Source organism: Castor canadensis, chromosome 15 (genome assembly GCF_047511655.1).
Source record: "Castor canadensis chromosome 15, mCasCan1.hap1v2, whole genome shotgun sequence".
Taxonomy (NCBI): domain Eukaryota; kingdom Metazoa; phylum Chordata; class Mammalia; order Rodentia; family Castoridae; genus Castor; species Castor canadensis.
Window position 1 is genome coordinate 35052117 of NC_133400.1, and position 19062 is coordinate 35071178.

General features: G+C 51.4%; 1 protein-coding gene across 2 annotated transcripts in view; it reads left to right on the top strand.

The window, feature by feature from the left end:
* Znf423 (zinc finger protein 423) overlaps positions 1–19062 on the top strand; it is a 308237-nt gene that overhangs the window by 39564 nt on the left and 249611 nt on the right. For both annotated transcript variants that reach the window (XM_074056038.1, XM_074056036.1), the window contains exon 2: positions 18918–18977. Coding sequence is in view for 1 of the 2 variants with exons in the window: in XM_074056036.1 (XP_073912137.1) it covers positions 18918–18977 (60 nt within the window). In the remaining variant the exon portion in view is untranslated. The remainder of the gene's footprint in view (positions 1–18917; positions 18978–19062) is intronic.

Below are 19062 nucleotides of genomic sequence, written 5' to 3' on the forward strand. Positions count from 1 at the left end.
TTATGGATGAATGGAAGGTTCCGGGTTGCTTCAGAGACAAGTGAAGCAAGAAGAAATGAACATTAGGGCAGGTAATCCCAGCAGTGGGGAGGCAGAGCAGGGAGTATGGTGCGTTCTAGTCAGTCTGGGCTACACAGTGAGAACTAGTCCCCCCAAAAAGAAGGAATGGGCATAGTGCCCAGGGAACAGCCCCTGTGTAGGCCCCCTGGGGGTCATCAGCCTCCTGCTGCTTTCTGCACACCTGCAGTCTTCCCTCTGTGTTGGATTCACCATATTCAGAACATGTAGGACATTGGGCTGGGAGAGGCCTTGGAGGAAATCCAGCCCAACATCGTCCTTGCACACACAGGGAAGTGGGTGTCCAGAGAGGGAAAGCGCTTCTCCAAGGCCACCCAGCCCAACAGGACGAGGTTTGAGTGGACCAAGGTGCTGTGGCACAGAGTGCACCCCAACCGAGTATGGGCACCCCTAGTGGTGTGACAGGGGATTGGAAGACTTAAAAACATTAGTTGGTAATGAATGCACAAAGGCAGAAAATTAGAAGGAGTCCCAGACACCCACTTGCTGTCTCTGAGGTCACTGTTACTCCTGTGTCTGGTGTCTAGTTCTAGAGCAACTTAGTATAAGTCCACACAGATGGAAGATGTAGACTCCCCCCCTTCCCCTACCCCCATGTTGCACACCGGGCATTCCCTCCCTTCACTTTCCAGCCTGTTAGAAATTATCCCTGACCAGTGAACTGGGCACCACCCTGTGCTTTCTAAGCCAACACGTTGCCAGTGCGTGGTGATCCACACATATGTAGAATGGCCCAACAGCACCTTCTGCAACAGAATGCACCCAGGAACCCAGCTTCATCTGAGCAACCACCTGGCACCTGACTGGCTACCCAGGGTGGACCTGCCCTAGGGCAGTGCCCGCCCCCCCCTACAGCTTTAAGTTTGAATTGCTATGTATTTGTTTTAGTTTCTGTGTATTTGAAAAAACTCCTAGCCAAAATGTCTCCCTGAGATTTCCTAGGTACTATTGCTTAGGGTGAAGATGTTGTGCTGTGCCCAGTGTTCTTGACGTTGTGACATGTCAGCGTTGGTGTCTAAGCCTGCGGTTACCCCTGGGTAGCAGGGACCTTCATTCTTCTTGCTGCTGTCTCTAGTCTTAGACTTTTCATTTACTGCACTCACAGTTCACTATGTCTGCCAGACATACCATTATAGAACAGATGGGGAAACTGAGGAAAATGACTGAACATCTGCTAGCTTGGTGTATCCCTGTCTATACTGGTTAACATTGCTTCTGCCCTCTCTCCTCTCATAGGCAGTCAGGTGCCAGGTACCTGTAGCCTGTGGAAAATAACCAGGTGGAGGGATCCATGGATGTCTGGGAGCCAAGACCCTCTGGGCCAGGTACTTGGTGTAGGGTTTTAGAATTGGATTGTCCTGGATTGGAATCCTAGCTCTGTCGCTTGCTGGCTTTGTGACCATGGGTGGGTGTCTTGACTTCTGTAAACGCGGGTTTTCTCACGTGTGAGGACAGTTAAAAACTCCCCCACGGGGTTCCTGAGAGTCACATGAGTGCATTGAACACCTAGCCCCATCCTCACTGCACATTCAGTGAAGTTATAGTTGTGAGGTTGCCACGATCGTGCCTCCAGAGGTCTGTCCCCTGTTCCTAGGTCTGGAGGTGCAGAGGACAGGGCAGAGGAGAGCTGAGACAGAGGTCTTCTGCCTCTCTCCCCCAACCCATGGCATCTGTCCTACGGAAGCAAACAGCTCTCAATGGGGTATGAGGAATGGGCTGGCCAGCATTGGGGCAGCTGCCCTGTTCCCAGATCTGGGGTTCCAGGGTGGGTGGCTGATGCGAGCCAGGAGGGTGGGGCCTGGGCAGCTGACTGGGCTCCCAGAAGGACAGGAGGCCAGCTGCAGCTCAGCATGGAGCAGAGTGCCAAGTCAGACTTTAACCCATTCTGTTCCTGCTGGACATGGCTGCTCTTCCAGGCCTGAAAGTGCTCTCCTTTGCTTTGTAGAGCTCCATTTGCCCTAGGGGTTCAGGTTAGACCCAGGCTGCCAGTGTGCTGGGCACGGACTGTTAAGAAGCCAGCTGGCTGTACTTGAGCTTTTAGAGTTCACAGAAACACCAGCTTTCTGCTCTTTGGGGAAACCTTGGTGGTAGCCTTGTCAGACTGGACCAGTACTCACTTCTGGACCAGCTTGACTCCTCTGCAGTCACAGATGTGTGTGTGTGTCTCTGTGTGTGTCTGTGTGTGTGTGTGTGTGTGTGTGTGTGTGTGTGTGTGTTGGGAGGAGGTACTCGGTTCCATCCTTTTCCTGTCCAACCTGGAGTGGCCCCCAGTCTCTCGGCTCTGCTGGTCCCTCCCAAGCCAGCAGCCTCACTACCTCCCACCTGCCCTGTAGCCTCTGCTGGTTGAATCCTTCCTGTTCCTGAAACCCTTCTGCCATGACTTCCACTGGTTGGTCCCTGCTTGACCCCTTGGGGCCAACCTAGCAAGCTTGGTTCCTGTTCTTGTGACAGCCTTCAGATGCCTGCTGACAGCTCTGGGCTCCAGAGTCTGCCCCACTGGGCTAACAGCGTCTGCTCTTCGGCTCTTTTTCTGAGACATGTGACCCCCAGTTACCCTGCCACATCCTTGGCTATGTCCCTGTGGGCTGTGAACTTGCAGCTGGCTTTTCCCATACTGCCCTGAGCACGCTGAAGGCCACAAGACCACTCAGCCCACAGGGGCCACTTATGTTTAAAGGGGAAGATATTAAGTGTATGGAAGGGGTCCTTGAAGCCAGCTGTTCCTGCTCCCCTTGGTGTTTCCGGTGGGCACTGTAGGCTAGCTGTGTCTTTGTCCAAGTGAACACCTGGATTTACATTTTTTTTCCCTATAGTTTCTAGGACTTAAAAAAATAGCAGGGTGCCAGGCGCCAGTGGCTCACACCTGTAATCCTAGCTACTCAGGAGGCAGATCAAGAGAATCAATGTTGGAAGCTAGCCCTGGCAAAGAGCTCGTGAGACCCTATCTTGAAAAAAATCCAACATAAAAAGGGCCGGTGGAGTGACTCGAGGTGTAGGCCCTGAGTTCAAGCCCTTCTTTTTGAAAATTCTTTTGCAGTAGTTTGGGATGAATTCACTTTAACCTGGGCTACAGGGCCCTGGCCAGGAGTGAGGAGAGGGAGGTGGAACAGGCTGGGGCTCTGCCTGGGGTGTGTGTATGTGGGGGAAATCACAGCCCAGGGGCCCTAATGCACCAGGTTTCTGGAGGATTATGGGAACCAGAGAAAAGGGGTCTATTTGTGCAAGGTTCTGGGGAGGCGGCCTGAGAGAGGTCAGATAGGGCTCCAACATAGAGGGGGACTTTTTTGGTGATGGGAACAATTGCTGCCAGGACCTCTGGCATAAAGGTGATTTTCTGGAAGGCAGGGTTGATGTGGAGGCTGGAGTGTCAGGGCTGGGAAGATGCTGGGACCAGCCAGGTGGGGCCTGCTGGGACAGAGTGAGTATGTGGAAGGCACAGAGGGTGCTCTATAGGCCTGGAGCAGGATGGAAAGAGCAGTATGATCACAGCTGGGTCTTTGCACTCTGGGCCAAGGCTGCTTGCCTTTCTATCTGTAATTGGGTGACCTTGGACCCACCTGGTGCTTTGATTTTTTTTTTTTTTTTTTTGGTGGTTCTGGGTTTGAACTCTGCACTGTAGCACTTGACTGATACCTCTAGCCTTTTTTTCTTTAGTTATTTTTCAGATAGGGTCTTGCAGTTTGCCCCAGAAAGCCTGGGACTGTGATCCTCCAGCCTTTGCCTTCCTCATTCCTGGGGTTACAGATATGAACTACCACACTCAGCTTACAGTTTGAGATGGGATATTGCTAACTTTTTGTCTGGGCTGGCCTTGAATCTCCATCCTCCCAGTTTCTGCCTCTTGAGTAGCTGAGATTACAGCAGTGCACCCAGCTGGACCTGACATTTGCCGTTCTCCTGCAAGATGGGATGGCAGCAGTAGGGATTAAATGAGCTAATGCTCAGAAAGGACTTAGCTTGGGACCTGGTCACCCTGAGGCTATTTGTGGTTTGTCTCAGGTTTAGAGTGCATATACCTACCCAGCAACAAGGCTGGACTGTTATTTCCCCATTTTACAACCTTATAAACTGAGTCTGAGGCTCAGGGCAAAGTCCAGGCTGCTGGGTTTACACAGCTACCTCACCCTGCCTCTCAGAAAGTTTGGGCCTAAGACACCTGCCTGGAAGGGCCTTGCCTGACTGAGATGTCTTCCCAGGGTCCCTCTGGTTTCTGGAGAGTGTGTACTCAGGGTTACCAGAGATGGAGGGCTGTGGAGCTGGGCGGAGCTAGGGCCAGTGGGGGTTGGGCCCATCCTGGCAGAAGCCAGGGTGCCTGGCACAGGCACCCTTGGGGGTGGGGTGGGGTGGTCCTTGGGCTGGAGCAGCTGGTAGGGCAGGGGGCCCTCAGGGCTTGTTGATGCCCATCTGGCCTGGTAGCTGAGGCATATCCACTCCTTGGCAGGGCCAGGCTGGGCTCCAGGGGGACTTTCCTCTCCCAGGGAGCTCTGGGGCCTCAGGTGCTTAGTCTACAGGGGGCCTGGGGAGAGAAATGGCTGCTGCTGGCCTCTCCGTGGTCAGAGGAAGTGTCTGGCTGCTTAATTAGGTTTCTTCTGTGCCCCCCATACCCCTAAGCCAAAGTCTGTGGTAATAATAGTAAGGAGAACTCTGTGGGACTGCCTGGGCTGATGCCCATGTGTGATCCTAGCAAGCATGCCAGTCCTTGGGCCTCAGTGCCCTCCTGTGTGTTGTCCATCCGGACCCAAGACTCTGGAGAATCCCGCGTGGTTCTTTCTGGGTGGGCGAGTGCACCGAGTGCACGGGACACAGAAATGCTCAATGCAAATGGGGTGCCTTGTTGAGAGACCTTGGCTGGCTGGTCTCATGAGCTAAGACGACCAGTACTGCCCACTGGGGACACTATGTGGCTTTTACTATACCCCAGGTACCAAGCTCTGGGTCCCCAGCTCACCACCCAGTCACCTCCTTACAGCACCTGTATGTGGGGGAGGGTCAATTCTAGTATGACCTTCATTTGGCTTTGATGAGAAAACTGAGGCACAGAGAGGTCAGCTGCAAGCTCAGTCCCCACAGTCATTAGTGCCAGAGCCAGGCTGGAAGCTGGGATCTACCTCATCTCCAGCCCTGTGCGCCTCTCTGTCCATGTCCTGATCGTGAGACCCAATAAGCTTCATGTGGAAGTGTGAACAAGAGCAGAGATGAGGCCTACCAGGCCAGAGAGCTGGCGTGTCAGGGCAGGACCAGGGTCCCTGGGATGAGCTCTGTGCCCCTCTTCTGTTCTCCGGGAGTCAGGGGTGTGTGAGCCGTGGGGACATGCTTCCCCTTCCAGACTGTTCTCCCTGCCCACATAGCCCCCAGCTGCCCTGGGCCTTCGAGCCTCTCTCTGTGTCTGTCCCTCAGGGCGGCTGAGCCTTGAGCACGCACAGTCCAGGCTGACGAGGGGAAGGAAGGACGCGATTTGCAGTGAGCAGCTCACAGGCAGAGTTTTGGCCCTTGGAGTCCCAACCCACAAGGGAAGGATCCAGGGTGGAAGAGCAGGGTGTGGGCTGCAGGCAGAGGGTCTGAGAAGGTGGGAGGGGCTGGGGTGAAGAGCTGTGGACTGTCACCTGGGTGAGGTCGCATATTCAGAATGCTCCCCCCAGGGTCTGCTGCTGGATGCAGTTGGGGGACACTCCAGCCCCACTCCCTGTGTCTTCATCCTCAGCCTCCAACCTCAGGAGCACACTTCAGAGGCCCTGGTGCTGGAGTCACCACACCAAGAACATAAGAACAAGGAGTGTGAGTGTGTTTTTTGGCTGTGGGAACCTCCCCACTCCCTCCCCATGTTCCACCTCTCTTCTCAGAAGCCTGGTGGGAAAAGGCAGACACTTCTGCAGACTCTGGGGCCTTGGAGCCTTTCTCATAGACACTTTCCCCCCTGTGGTCCTTCTCTCACCTTCTTGGGGGGTTCTGTGGTCGGGAGGCCTGAGTGTGAATTTTGGTTGTCCTGTGGCTTTTTCCATAAAACCTCTCTGAGAGCTGTGATGGGGAGTGGGGGCCAGTGGGAGCTGGCTGAGATCCTGGCCCCGAGGAGCCTGGCACTGTGTGGGGTGCCTTGCCCTCCTGAGGACCCGAGGGCTGGCTGCTGCTAGCAGTGGCCCAGATGTGTTTTTCGGATGGTCGGGGGAGCTTCTCTGTGTGGGTGTCCTTGCATGATGTGTGGGCTGCTGTGTTTTGATTGAAGGGAGCCAAACTGATTTTCCTGGCCCATCTCTGCACCATCCGAAGCAGAAACTTAAATAAACACAGCCAAGTATTATCAAAGGACACGAGAAAATGAACTCAGTCCCTATGGGCGGCCCACATCTGGCAAGTGTTGGGCTTTCAGGGCGGTGGAGTGAGACAGATGTGGTTGGGGAAGGGAAGGGCCCAGTGTACCCCCTACATATGCACGTGCTTCTTTTTAGGGCTCTGTACCAGCCTCGGGGCCTGTGGGGGCTATAGCATCTTGCCTTCAGCTGCACCCCTCCCTGCCCAGGGTCCTTTCTGAGGCCTGGCCTTCTTGAGGCATGCTGTCCTTGGCCTCTCTGTTGCTGGAAGCCCACCAGGAAGCACAGCCTGTGACATGGGCCTCTGCTAGTGAGACTGAGTACCTGGGCCCTGTGGAGGAAGGACAAGGGCATTTGTCCTATGGTCCATGGGAGGTGGGCAGCCTGCTGGCGGGGGGAATGGGAGCGGGGCGCTTTGCCTCTTGCTTGAGTTTACAGTGAGTATGTCCTTGTGCCCAGTGCTGCCCTATGCTTGTGACATTTGGCAGCCACTGAACTTGGATGGGCTGGATGAATTCCCAGAGCTTCATACAGGATGACAGGCAGGATGTGCCTTCCTTCCTCAGCCTTTTATTTCTCAGAGGTGCCCTGCACTCTCATGCCTGAGTTCCCCACAAATATGACACCACCAAAGGCCGGTGGTGATTCAAGTGGCTGATAGGTGAATGTTATTTTTTTTCTTATATGCTTAGGTATTTGTTCCATTGCCTATGAAATCATAATGCATTGTTTTCTGTTTTTTTTTTTTTTTCAATCTTTCAGTACTAGGGTTTGAACTCAGGACCTTGTGCTTGCTAGGCAAACAACCTGCCACTTGAGCCATGTCCCCAGCCCTTTTTGCTTTAGCTTGTTTTCGCAATAGAGATCTCAAGCTTTTGCCCTGGCTGACCTTGTATAGAAATACTCCTGCCTTCACCTTCTGAGCAGCTGGGATTACAGAAGTGCAATACCATGCTCAGACCACTTACTGTATTTGTTCTAAGATCCATTAGAAAAAATGCTACTAGCAGACTAACTGTATGGTTCCATGAGTAGTGGGGCTTAGTGGGAAGCTGAGGAAAAGGAGTTTAAGGAAAAGAAGGGAGTTTTTGGACAGAAGAGCATCTGTACTCTTTAGTGCACAGGATGTGTGCTTTTGGTGGGGGAAACACTACCCCTGGGAGGTCCCTGCCAGTGCTGGGGCTAGGATGTAGGAGGCATTCGCTGCTCAGGAGTATGTGCCAGGCAGACCCTGTGCGCCCCTTTGGTGGCCGTTTTGTGTAGTGAATGTTTTTAGGTTGTCTTGGAAATGCCATGCAGGGTCTGTGGGGGAGGCTTGCCTTGGTGGAACTGGCTGCCAAGTGGAGAAGTTGGGGACTCCCCCAAAGGCCTCCCGATAGATGTGCTAAATCATGGTGGGTGGGCGATAGGGCCAAGCTGGGGGACGCACCTGTGCCTATGAAATGTCCCCCTCCAAAATCAGACTTATTAAAAGTACTTCTATGCCATAAAGCTGTGATGGCCTCCCCTGGGGACCTCCATGTGGAATTCTGAAATGCTCAGAAAATCACTGCGGTGCCTTCCCGGGGAAGGTGTAGGGTTGGTCCCACAAGAAGGCCCCAGGGGACAATGTGCATGGAGTTAGCACTAGTGTGCTGCACACCTGCAAATGGTCAAAATCGGGTGCTTTATGTTATATGCTTTTTAACACTCACACACAAATGCACACACACGATGGGGAGAAGAGCAATAAGAAAAAGAGAGGTGGAGGGCAGGGAGATCCAAAACCAGGTAAAAGCCAAATGCATGTATGCACACGCATGGCACCCCACCCCTGCACACGTGTGTGCCTAAACACACACACACACATCGGTTTCCAATAAGAGCCTCAGTTTCCTCTTTTCTGGTGTTTAAAATAAACCATATGTGTAACAAGGCTCTGACATTTATTTACAGTATCTTAGCACAGAGGATAAGTTGTTAAGCACTCATAAAAACATATTAGTTTCTACTTTATGGTGCTTTTCTTCAAATAAAAGTAGAAAAAGGAAAGAGTGGGATTCTAGTCTCCCCTCCTTCCTTTCTGCCCCACACAGCCAGCAGGTCTGGATGGAGCTGGTCTCTGTCACTCTGAGTGGGCTGGAACTCATTGATGTGCCTGGATCCTGTGCCCCGCACCCACCCCTTTCCTAGTGCACAGTCAGCTGCCTCCATCCAGCCCTCTGTGTGGGCTCTCATGTGGCCCCTCCATGCCTGGCTGCAGTCCTCTCCTCTGGGTCACCTTCCTTTAGACTTGGACAGCTGGCGGGCAAGAGCCCAGTGTTGTCACCAAAACAGGATGCAGAGCCAGACCCGCTGTAAATCCTCATTTACACAGGCACGTTTCGGTTAATGAAATGTGCAGACATTATGTATGAAATGCAATGCACACAGGAACAGGGAGACTAGCCTCAGTGAGAGATGGGGTTAGACAGGAGGCAGCCCGGCTTCTGCCTCCATGTCAGTGGTCAGGTGGACAGTCCCCAGAAGGGAATTTCAGGAAACAGCTCAACCCTGAAGGGACTTGCTGGGGTGTTGTCCACGCTGTACCAGGCACTAAATTGAGCTCTTTGCTAAGCATTTTATCTTCAAAATGAATGGGAATCTTATTACCTTCACTTTATAGATGTGGAAATTAAGACTCAGAGTCACATAGCAGACAAGAGAGAGCATATGTAATGGACAGGCTGGCATACCCAAAACTAACCTCTACAGGGAGATCTGGAGGGACTGGAATAGAGGGGTCATTTCAGCCCCTAACTCTTCCAACCAGTTTCCCTTCTTCTGAGAAGTGCGGACGTTTTGGGAAGCTGTGCCTGACATGACTGTCGTAACACTGCCTAAGAGGCAGGTGGTGTGGAGTTAACATTGAGCTTTGTAGGTAGACCCCAGTTCACATCTGGGCTCTGTAATTTGGCCCATCTACACAAATTCATTTAGGTTCTGTTTTCCCCATCTTCAAAAGGTGTACCTACTTTGTAGGGCCATTGGGAAGATTAAGCATAAGCATGAATTCAGTCTACAGGTTGAAGGTCAAAGCCAAAGTCTGTTTTCTCATCTCTCTAGTAGTACCTAGCTCAGAATTCTAGAGCACTCAATGCTTGTTTGTTTATTTATTTGGCGGTACTTGGGTTAGAACCCAGGGCCTTGTGCTTGCTAGGCAGGCACTCTGGTACTTGAGCTACATCTCCAGCCCCTCAATGCTTATTGAAAGAGGAAAAGGCCAAATACACATTGACAGTATGTCTCAAAAGCCTAAATATGGGCCAACTCTTTGTTCTAGAAATCCTGCCCCTGGGAACTCATCCTAAGAAAAATCATTGAACAGGCTTGTGGCCATGTATAATGTGTGCTGCAATGTGGAACATTGGAGGTAGCTTCGGTTTGCAGCAATAGGGGATTGGTTATCTATTCCTGTAGCCTCCTGTGGTGGGACTCAGAACATCATTGATACTGATGCTATCAGTCTACGATTCTGATGGGAAAGATGGTTACTATATCTTGCTGAGTTAAAACAACTATGTATTCTTCAGTTATGTTACATGTTGTATGTATTCAGTTATAAGTAACAATGTTTTTATACAGGGAGAAAGTTGTTCTAGCTTCTTCATTGTAACTCACTTGTATCTCCTAATTTTGTGCTTTGTGTGTGGATCACTTATTAGAGACTTTGTATAAAGAGTGATGCTCTTTCTAGGAGGCGATAAGTGAAGGGTAAGTGGAGTTTGTGACAGCTGTGTTTCTGGTGCCTGTGGGACATAAGCACAAAGCCTGGGCAGGATAGGTGGGTGAGCAGAGCTGAGGGCTGAGAAAGGAGGGATGTCCATGGTATCTCAGGCTGGCTCTGGCCCCTTCCTTGGCATTGTACCCTCACCCAGTGGTGTCCTGAATGAGCATCTCCTTCCTAGATTTGTGTTCAACAGGTCATAGTTGGTAATTGACATTGGCAACAGTGAGAGTATTTACACTACAGCTGCTTACAATGCAGAGGGTTTTTTTTTTTCCTTTTCCTTTCTTGAAAGCTGCCTACTAAACATTTATCTCCACACTACTGTCTCACATGGCTTCCCATGTCACCCCAAAGAGCTGTGCACTTGGGGAAATCCAAGAGACCAGCTCTTCTCTTAGGATGTCCTAGAGCTGCTGGCCCAGGAAGGGACCTATAAGATTCTTCTATAAATCTATATCACAGGGGTAGGGAGATCACAGAGAGTGAGTGAGTTAGACTCACAGTCTACAGTAATGTGTAGACTAACCCTGCTTGATCTGGAACCACAGCTTTTGCTTGTGAGGCAGAAGGTTTTAAAGGGCTTAAGATTTCCAATCCTGGGGCAGGAGGAGTGGCTCAGGTGGTAGCGCTCCTGCCTAGCAAGTGTGAGGCCCTGAGTTCAAGCCCCAGTACCGCAAAAGAATTCTATTCTTAGCACCATGCCATCCTAGCTCCATGGCCTTTGACAAAATGCTCAGCCTTCATTTTTCTCATCTGGAGAATGGAGTTAAGAAACGCATTTATCTCATAGGTTTGTTTAGGCCAGTGGTTCTCGACTTCCAGCATGGAAGAGAAATTCAGATTCCTGGGCCCCGCCCCAGGTGGGGCTACTCTTGCTGGCCTGGAACTGCCTCCTGAGAGGTGCCACTCTGGGCCATCAAATATGCATGAAGTGCTGAGCCCAGTGCTGGCACATGTGAGCACTCAGTCCCCTCATCTATTGTTTGGAGGCGGGGAGCCTCGTCAAGGAGGGTCCCAGGGCCTGGAAGCTGGGACATCTTGGATCTAGGTCTCCTTGTCTGGGCATCCTTCTCTGAAGCCCAGTAAAGCCCTAACTTTCAGGTTGTAAAAACTCCAGGTGCCAGATGATTCTGGACCAGGGTGACTCAGGACGTGAGTGACTCAGAACTGTGCTGGTGTCTCTTCTCACCTGCTTGGGCCCAGCACAGAAGGGCAGGTGCCAATCCTCAGGGACCACTGACTTCCCCAGCCTGGCTCCTCTTCCCACAGAGATGTGAGGGACCCCACAAAAGGAGAAAGCTGTTGAACTCATGTTGGCCTCTGGTCTTTTGCCATGTTGTCTCTAGTTCTTCCCAGTTTCAGACTCTGTTTTCCATGAGTATTGACATATCATGGGGCTCTTTGACATTCCTTTTCCTGCCCCTTTGCTGGGCTGGGTGTTTGCAGTCCCCCTCCTTCCTTCACCTCTTTTGTCTGTGAGCTCAAGCTGTGTGTAGGAACAGCTGTACTTCTCCTGGGTGTCATGGCTGCTTCTAGACAGATGCTGTGGCTCCTGGGTTCATCGCCTCCCCAGAAGAGAGAGTGGACTGAGGACTACCTCAAAGTGGTGGTGAAAGGATAAGGGGAACAGGTACTGCTGTGGTTCTACAAAGGTTGGTTTTTCCTGGTGGCATTGGTCACGCACCTGTGTGTGTAGGGTGTGCGTAGTGCCCAGTGCTTGCAGACAGGGTGTTGTATGGATCAAGACATAGAAGCCCAATAGATTTTAATGCACTTCATTAAGCCTTTTGAAAGCTGTATCTCCATCCAGCGAGAAAAAGGATTGATTAGCAATGCCTGCAGTGGATGCAGGAGAGGAGGCTGGGAAAGGTCGGCCCCCTGGTTCTACTGTGATCTGCTGAAGATGAGACCTTTTGCCAGTACTCAAAAATGCATATCACCATTAGCATTGTTTTTATTAGGGAAGAGTGGAAAGAGGAATCAAACTTCTGCGAACTTGCCCTAGATGAGATTTTGCTGGGTTGTAGCTGCTCTGTGTATTCTGTGTATCTCACAGCTGCTTCTTCCTGGAGTACTGAGCATGATGGGGGTGATGGGGCTGGATAATAGCTGTACACTCCCTGCAGGTGCATCCCTGCTTCGGGGGTGTGGATTGCAAGACTGTGATGCAAAGGATTGGGGGCTCAAGCCAGGTTTTCTTGTGGATGGGGTAAGTGGGTGATATGTGGTGGGAAACCTGATCTCACTGCTCAGAACTCAGGCCTCCTACCTTTCCCAGCAGAATAGAACTCGGCATCCAGCCAGGACCTGGGGCAGAAGGGGACACTTGTCTCTCAGTATCCCATACTGAGAGCTGCATTGCTCCTGGGGCTGCTTTCAGCTGAGTGTTTTAGGGTTTTCATCTCCTTCGACACCCAGTCTTGTGAGGCCGCTGCTATCCCATTTCATAGGGGAGGCTGAAGGGCAGAATGGATCACGTACAGTAGTCCCTCGGTATCTGAGGGGAGATTGGTCCCAGGAGTCGCATGGCCAAATAATTCTGGGGATGCTCAAGTTTTTTGGTACAGGATTTGTGTATAACTTACACACTAAGTTTGACAGAGGGTCTCTCTGTATAGCCCAGGGTGGCCTTGAATTCCTGATGCTCATGCCTCCTCCTGAGTTGCTGGGATTACAGGCATGTTCCACCACACCCAGCTTCTCCCATAGACTTTATTTATTTTTGTTTTGGCAGTATTGGGATTTGAACTCAGGGCCTCCTGGTTGCTAGGCAGACACTCTACCACTTGAGCCACACCTCCTTTAGCCCACAGACTTTAAGTCATCTCTAGATGACTTATAACACAACACAATAAAAATGCAGTGTAAATAGTTGTTATGCTGCATTGTTTAGGGAATAATGACCAGAAAAGAAGGTCTGTACATGTTTGGCACAGATGCAATTTTTTTTCCTGAATATTTTTGATCCACAGTTGGATGTGGAACACGTGGAGGTGGAAGGCTGGTGTGTTTGCCTGAGATCTCATGGCCTGCAGTGGTGCACCTGGGGACGATCCTGGCACCCCTAGTTCAGTTCCCCTCTCTAAGCCCTGCGTGGATAGCTTCTCTTCTGAGACTCTTCCCTGGCTGATTGTACTGCCAGATGAGCTTGCTGGTAGCTTCTGGAAGGGCAACCTTTCCTTAAGGATGGACCACCTTCATTATGGAGTTCTTGAACTGTAACAAGTGTCCCCATTCTCCCAATTTTATATGTGGCAAAGCAAGGAGAGAAGGGGAAGCTAGTGGCTGAGCCAGGCACAGGCTTCCAGTTCCTCTGCCCAGGATGCTCCAAATAGCTGTAAAACAGCCAGCTGCTAGCCTTGGCCCCAGGGGCTGGTTCTAACGGCAGTGTGGGAGGGAAAGGCAAGTGTGCCAAAGTGTCCCAGAACTCTGTGTGAGGAGCCACCATCCTGGAACCCCACTGCCCATCTCTCTGTGAGTGCATGCAAGTTTTCCACTTTATTTTTTAAAATGGACTTTTTGAAAGCATGGAGTCAGGAAGAAGGATGGGTGAAAAATAAGCTTCTTTAAATAACAGCCCAAGCACCCTCAGGGTGAGGGGCCAGTGTGCTGGTGGCAAGGCCTAAATCTCCAGTGTGAAGGAACCTGTGAGGCAGGGCCACCTCAGCTTTGTGCCTGGGTCTGCGCCTGGGAAGGAGATGTAGGCCGGTGACCTGTGTTATTTCATTTGGAGCTTTAGCAAGTGGTCAGGGTGAACATGGGAGTCAGTACAGGGTGTAACGTGCCCTCCCAGATTGTGATTTGGTGCTTAGGGCTGGGGTGGGTCTGGGTAGTTTAGGCCTACCCCAGGCTGATCTGGGGTGTGATCTGAGTGTGATCACTCCTCCAGCCCACCTGAGAGGGGCCTTGAGAATATACACCGGATGCTTGGGTTTGTTTGCACTTGACTGTGATCATTTTTCCTAGAAGCATGATGCCAGAGACAATCACGGTTGGGCTATGCTTTCTAGCACCATTGTGCAAATTTGTCTAAGACTCAGTGTACTTTTGTGCAAAAAAAAAAAAATGACATCTTTTCCCTCTGGGCGCCTGCAGTCCTGCACTAGGACATACTGCATACCTGAGACAGTGTGGGTTAAGTTGCAGCTCTTTCTTACCACGTTGCTGGGCCCTTTGTGCAGTGTGTGCCTTGCACAGCCACGTGCATGCCGCATCCTTGCTCTGTGTGTGTGTGGCACTGTGGATGGAATCCAGGGCCTCACACATATGGAGCGAGTGCTGTAGCACTGTGCTACCTTCCAACCCTGCTTGTGCGTTCATTCTTTGAGGCTGCCACGAGCAGTGATGTCCTGGATCTTGCTTGACAGTGAGATTCTGGCTCTCAGCTCCCCTTCACCTTCATTGGCCCAGGTCCTGGGTGGTGGGTGAGAGGGCTTTTCCATGAAGAGTTGCTGAGCAGAGGTTCAGTCACGTGCCCCTTGCCTGGTGTATCACCTTCCCTTGGGATGGGGAACCTCTTGGGAGTCTTTGTTAGGTCAAGGTGAGCCCTACTCCCTGCAGTGGAGCACAGTCCTTGGGGTCAGCAGAGCATGAGGTTTCCTAAGATCCTGGAAAGACTGGTTAGGGCAGAACCAGTGAATAAAACTCCTCAAAGACCTATTAGTCCAGTGGTTCATAAACCTGTTTTTTTTTGGGGGTGGGGGAGAGGGCAGAGAGAGCATTTTCATAGGTCTTTTTTTGGTGAAAACTGTGGATCCTTTTCCCAGAAGAATGCCCATCTGGGTATACTTCCAGAAGCTGGCCTCCAAGGCCTGAGCCTTCAGGGATCTTTGAAGACAGCCTGATTGGATTTTGGAAGGGGGCTTCTGGGCCCCTTTAGTCCCCACTAGAAGCTTCCCCTGACCTTCGACCAGCTCTGCCCTCTGCTGTCTCCCTCATTTTCCTCTTGGCATTGTCTGCCTTGGGACTCTTCCCTTGAGCTTTCCTGCATCTGACAACCCAGGTCCAGCCTGACTGACAAAACCCCGAGTGGGCCCAGCCCTGTTTAGAACCAGCCACTGAGATGGGAGTCCTTTTTCAGCTCCCCATCTCAGCCCTCACCTTCCCTTTCTCTTTCCTGCCACAGCTCCATCGTCCATTATTTCTGCATCTTCAAGGCACTGGGGATCCCCTGAGAGGAGGCACTGCTGTACTGCCGGGCATAAGTGGAGCCAGGCAGGTGGTGTGCCACTGGCTGCTTGCTGTCCAGGTCCTAGCTCATAAGGCTTTGGGTTCGCCTGGGATCTCTAGGGGTGGCAAGGCCCATCTTGGCTCACACAGGCAAGCTATGGGCATCCCAGAGGAAGGGTGTATGTGCATCTGCTGTTGAGTTGGGGAGACAGCGTTTGGTGGGGCTCACACACTCCATGACTCAACCACCCACTTGTGACCCCAGTGCTGCGAGACAGAGCATCCTTCTTAACACTCTCTGGGAGCCATTGTTAATGTCAGAGCTGGTCCTTCAATTGCTGCCAGCAGGCAGATGCCCACTAAGGGCCCCTGGCCTCTTTAGGCTGCTTCTGTCCACCATTAATGTTCTGTTCTCACATGGTCCTGGAAGATCCTTGGATACCGGAAACCATATGCCCTTTTCTACTGACAGGAGGACTTTCTTTAGCAGCCCTTGTCCAGGGGCAACTGTGGGCTATTACTGACCAGGCTTCCTAGTTTGGGGGCTGTATTTCAGGACGGCTGAAAGAGCTTAAGATTGAGCCCCCCATCCTTGCTTTCTTGTCTGCTAGGCCCTGTAAGTGTGAAAACCACCCCTGCCCTGTTAGGTAGTCTGCCGGATAGTGGTTCCTTCCAGGACTGCCTGTCCCTGATTCACATTTAGCCTTGGGCAAGGTCCCACCCCTTATGCAGGGTGGGCAGTTCCATGGTGCGGGCAGGAATGCACCAGGCTCCACCCTGTGGCAGGATTTCTTGGCCAGGGTTTCCTGTTTGGCGCCCACCTGACCCCAGATACAAGTGGTTTATGCTCAGTGCCAGGGCAGGTGTGGGCTCTACACTGGAGTGGGGATGGAGAATGCTGCCTGCTGCTTCAGGAGTTGGCATGGCCATGGGGTGAGGAGGTGGGGCAGTGGTGAGTGATGGTGTGGATGGGACAAGGGGTGTCCCTGTGGCTGCATTACCTGCTACTGCCTGGTTCAGAACAAAGCTCCCCCCACCCCCCTGCCCTAGGCTGTCTGGACTGTCACCCCAGGTCCTGTTTGCATATTCATTCAAACATATACTGCGTGCCTGCTCACATGTTAGCACTGAGATAGGCACTGGGATGTGACAGTGAGAAGAGGACAGGTGCGTGCTTCTACCAAGGGCTCCAAAGTGGTGGATATTCTAGTATGCCCAAGACCAGATCTTTTCCAGAGAAGGGCTTGGCTTCTTGTGGACACCCTCAAGTTCAGTGGCTTGAGAAGTCAGACTTTTATTTATTTATTTTTGCCTGTACTGGGGTTTGAACTCAGGGCCTTGTAGTTGCTAGACAAGTGCTCTACCACTTCAGCCACAGCCTCAGGTCTCAGTCCAACTACCTATGCCTCCTGCACACCTGGAATTACAGGCATGCACCACTATGCCCAGCTTTGTAGATGGGATATCATTACCTTTTTGCTCAGGCTGGCCTCAAACTTCTGATCTCCATCTCCTCAGATGCTGGAATTACAGGCATGCTCCACTGTGCCTGGCCCAGACTTCTTAACTAAACAGCCTTTAGTGGACCCGAGTTTGGAGGCTGTTTGTCCTGATACGTGGGGCACATAGAGGACAGAGGAAGAATGGGTACCATGCATGAATGCCACCTGTGCCTGATGGGGTATAGGGAAACAGAGACATTCTGGAAGGTGTCTAGCAATATTGCAGCAATCTGTTAATAGAAAGTGCTGTGTGTGCAAAAGATGAGATGTGGAGGACACTGATCTCCACATGTGGCAATGAGTGTTAATAAGTGCTCTTTTCTTGCATGCCTTGCTTTTGACACTTTATGTATGTCCCGCTCATGTTTTGGGGGGTGAAAATCTACCTCAGTTGTAATAAGTTAAGTAAAGTAATAGGTCTGCTCTCTGCTCAAATTGTACCAGCGTCTCATGGTCCTGATTCTGAGGTTCTGTGCTCGTGATTTGATGCAAACTTGAAAAGAGGCCACTTTGTTATTATTCCTTGGTTGGGCGCTCTCTGACTCAGATGTTCTCTCTTGCATGTGCCGTTTCGGCAGGCTAAAAGAAACAAGTTTTGTGAGATTCTGGTGAGGGAGAATGAGTGTGGGTAGATGAGCAAGGGGGACCAAGTTCAGGACTGCTTGAGTCATGGCACCAACCCACCTGAGTATCCTGCAAAGGACAGCCTGACATTTATGGGGTAGCTGCCTTGGGTGGGTATTGTGCACAGTGTTGTGTAGACATCCTTCTAGGTACTTCCCAGAGGCCCTTAGCTGGGAAAATGGAAGCCTAGAGGTTAGAGAATTTGCTCAAGGTTCACATGCTAGTAAGAGGCAGAGCTGGGATTTGAACCAGGCTCTGTGTGGTTCTGGGACTCAGGTTCTGATCATAGCCAGCCTATTTGTTCCTCTTACTGGTTGGCTGCCCAGAGAGCTGACTGTTTGCCTTCAGGGTAGTGGGTTGGGGTTGCTGCTTTCCCATCCTGAGCTGTTACAATTCTAGATAGTGTTCTTTCTTCCCTGGTTTACAGTGGTCTCAGAGGCAACCTTCAAGTCAGAGGATTGGAGTTGGGGCCCTAACTCTGCATCGTAGATGGCTGGAAATCTCCGAGCACAGGGCCAGCTCGCAGGGTGCATCCAGATAGTGCTGGCGATAGCATCCAGGGTGCACAGAGCTGGGTGGCTCATTGTTGCTCCAGCCTGCACTTGTGTAGAGCTGCAGAGCCTGTTAAATCTGAAAAATACCATGTGTGCACATTTTTGGCTCAAACAAAGTTCCATTTACAAAGTCCATAACATGCTTTAATATTATTACATGCCCCAGACTGGGACAAGTTCCAGGACAAGAGTGCCATTGTGCTGTATAGTGTTTTTCCCATGTTTTCCCCATGCATGGCCTCTAGTGCCATGGTACAGGCTGGAGGGGACCCTATCCCTGCCCAGCCTCATTCTGTGGGGTCTGGGGGTGTGTAATGGGGGAGGAGAATTGCCTTCTGGTGTCATCACCCCATGAGTGGCAGTGCTCAGACCCACTGCCCACCAGTTGTGTCCTGAGATCTGTCTGTAGGTTGGGTCTCAAGCATGGGCACCAGAGCCCTGCACTGCACAACCTCCGAGGTCCATGGTACTGTTCCTTGCTACAGTGGAGTATGTCTCAGTAGTGTTCTGTGACATCGGGTAGGGGAGGTGCCTGTGGGATCAGGAGCCATGGTCTTTGCTATATTCCTGTGAGTGGCAAATGACTCTATCTTAATTGGAAACTGACTGTAGACACTCACGTTGTTGTAGCACCAAGAAGAGAAAGATTCTGATGATGCGTCTGGGTTGAGACAGTGCTATGATTGATTAGTGATGTCTGCCAGGGGCACAAGGAGAGGAAAACAGTAACTGACACAGCACGTCTTTGCCTTTCATGTTTCATTTGATTACTTTATGTATCCGTGAAACTAACAAAGGCGTTTTTGTAAGTTTCGCCACCTCTCCCTTATGTAAAGACCCCCAACCAATGTTCTGTCTTCCCTGCACTGTGCCCCACCCCTATAACTTATTTGTACAACTTCCACACTTACAGGTCTATCTCTGTTTTGTCTTTCAGTTGAAGAAGGGGAGGCCTCGGACTTCTCGCTGGCCTGGGACTCCTCCGTGACTGTAGCAGGTAAGTGCCCAGGGCTGCTGGACAGTTGCTGGGGGTAGGGGGATTGGGGAGGGGCTGGTGACCTGAGAGGCTGAGGAAACTGGGA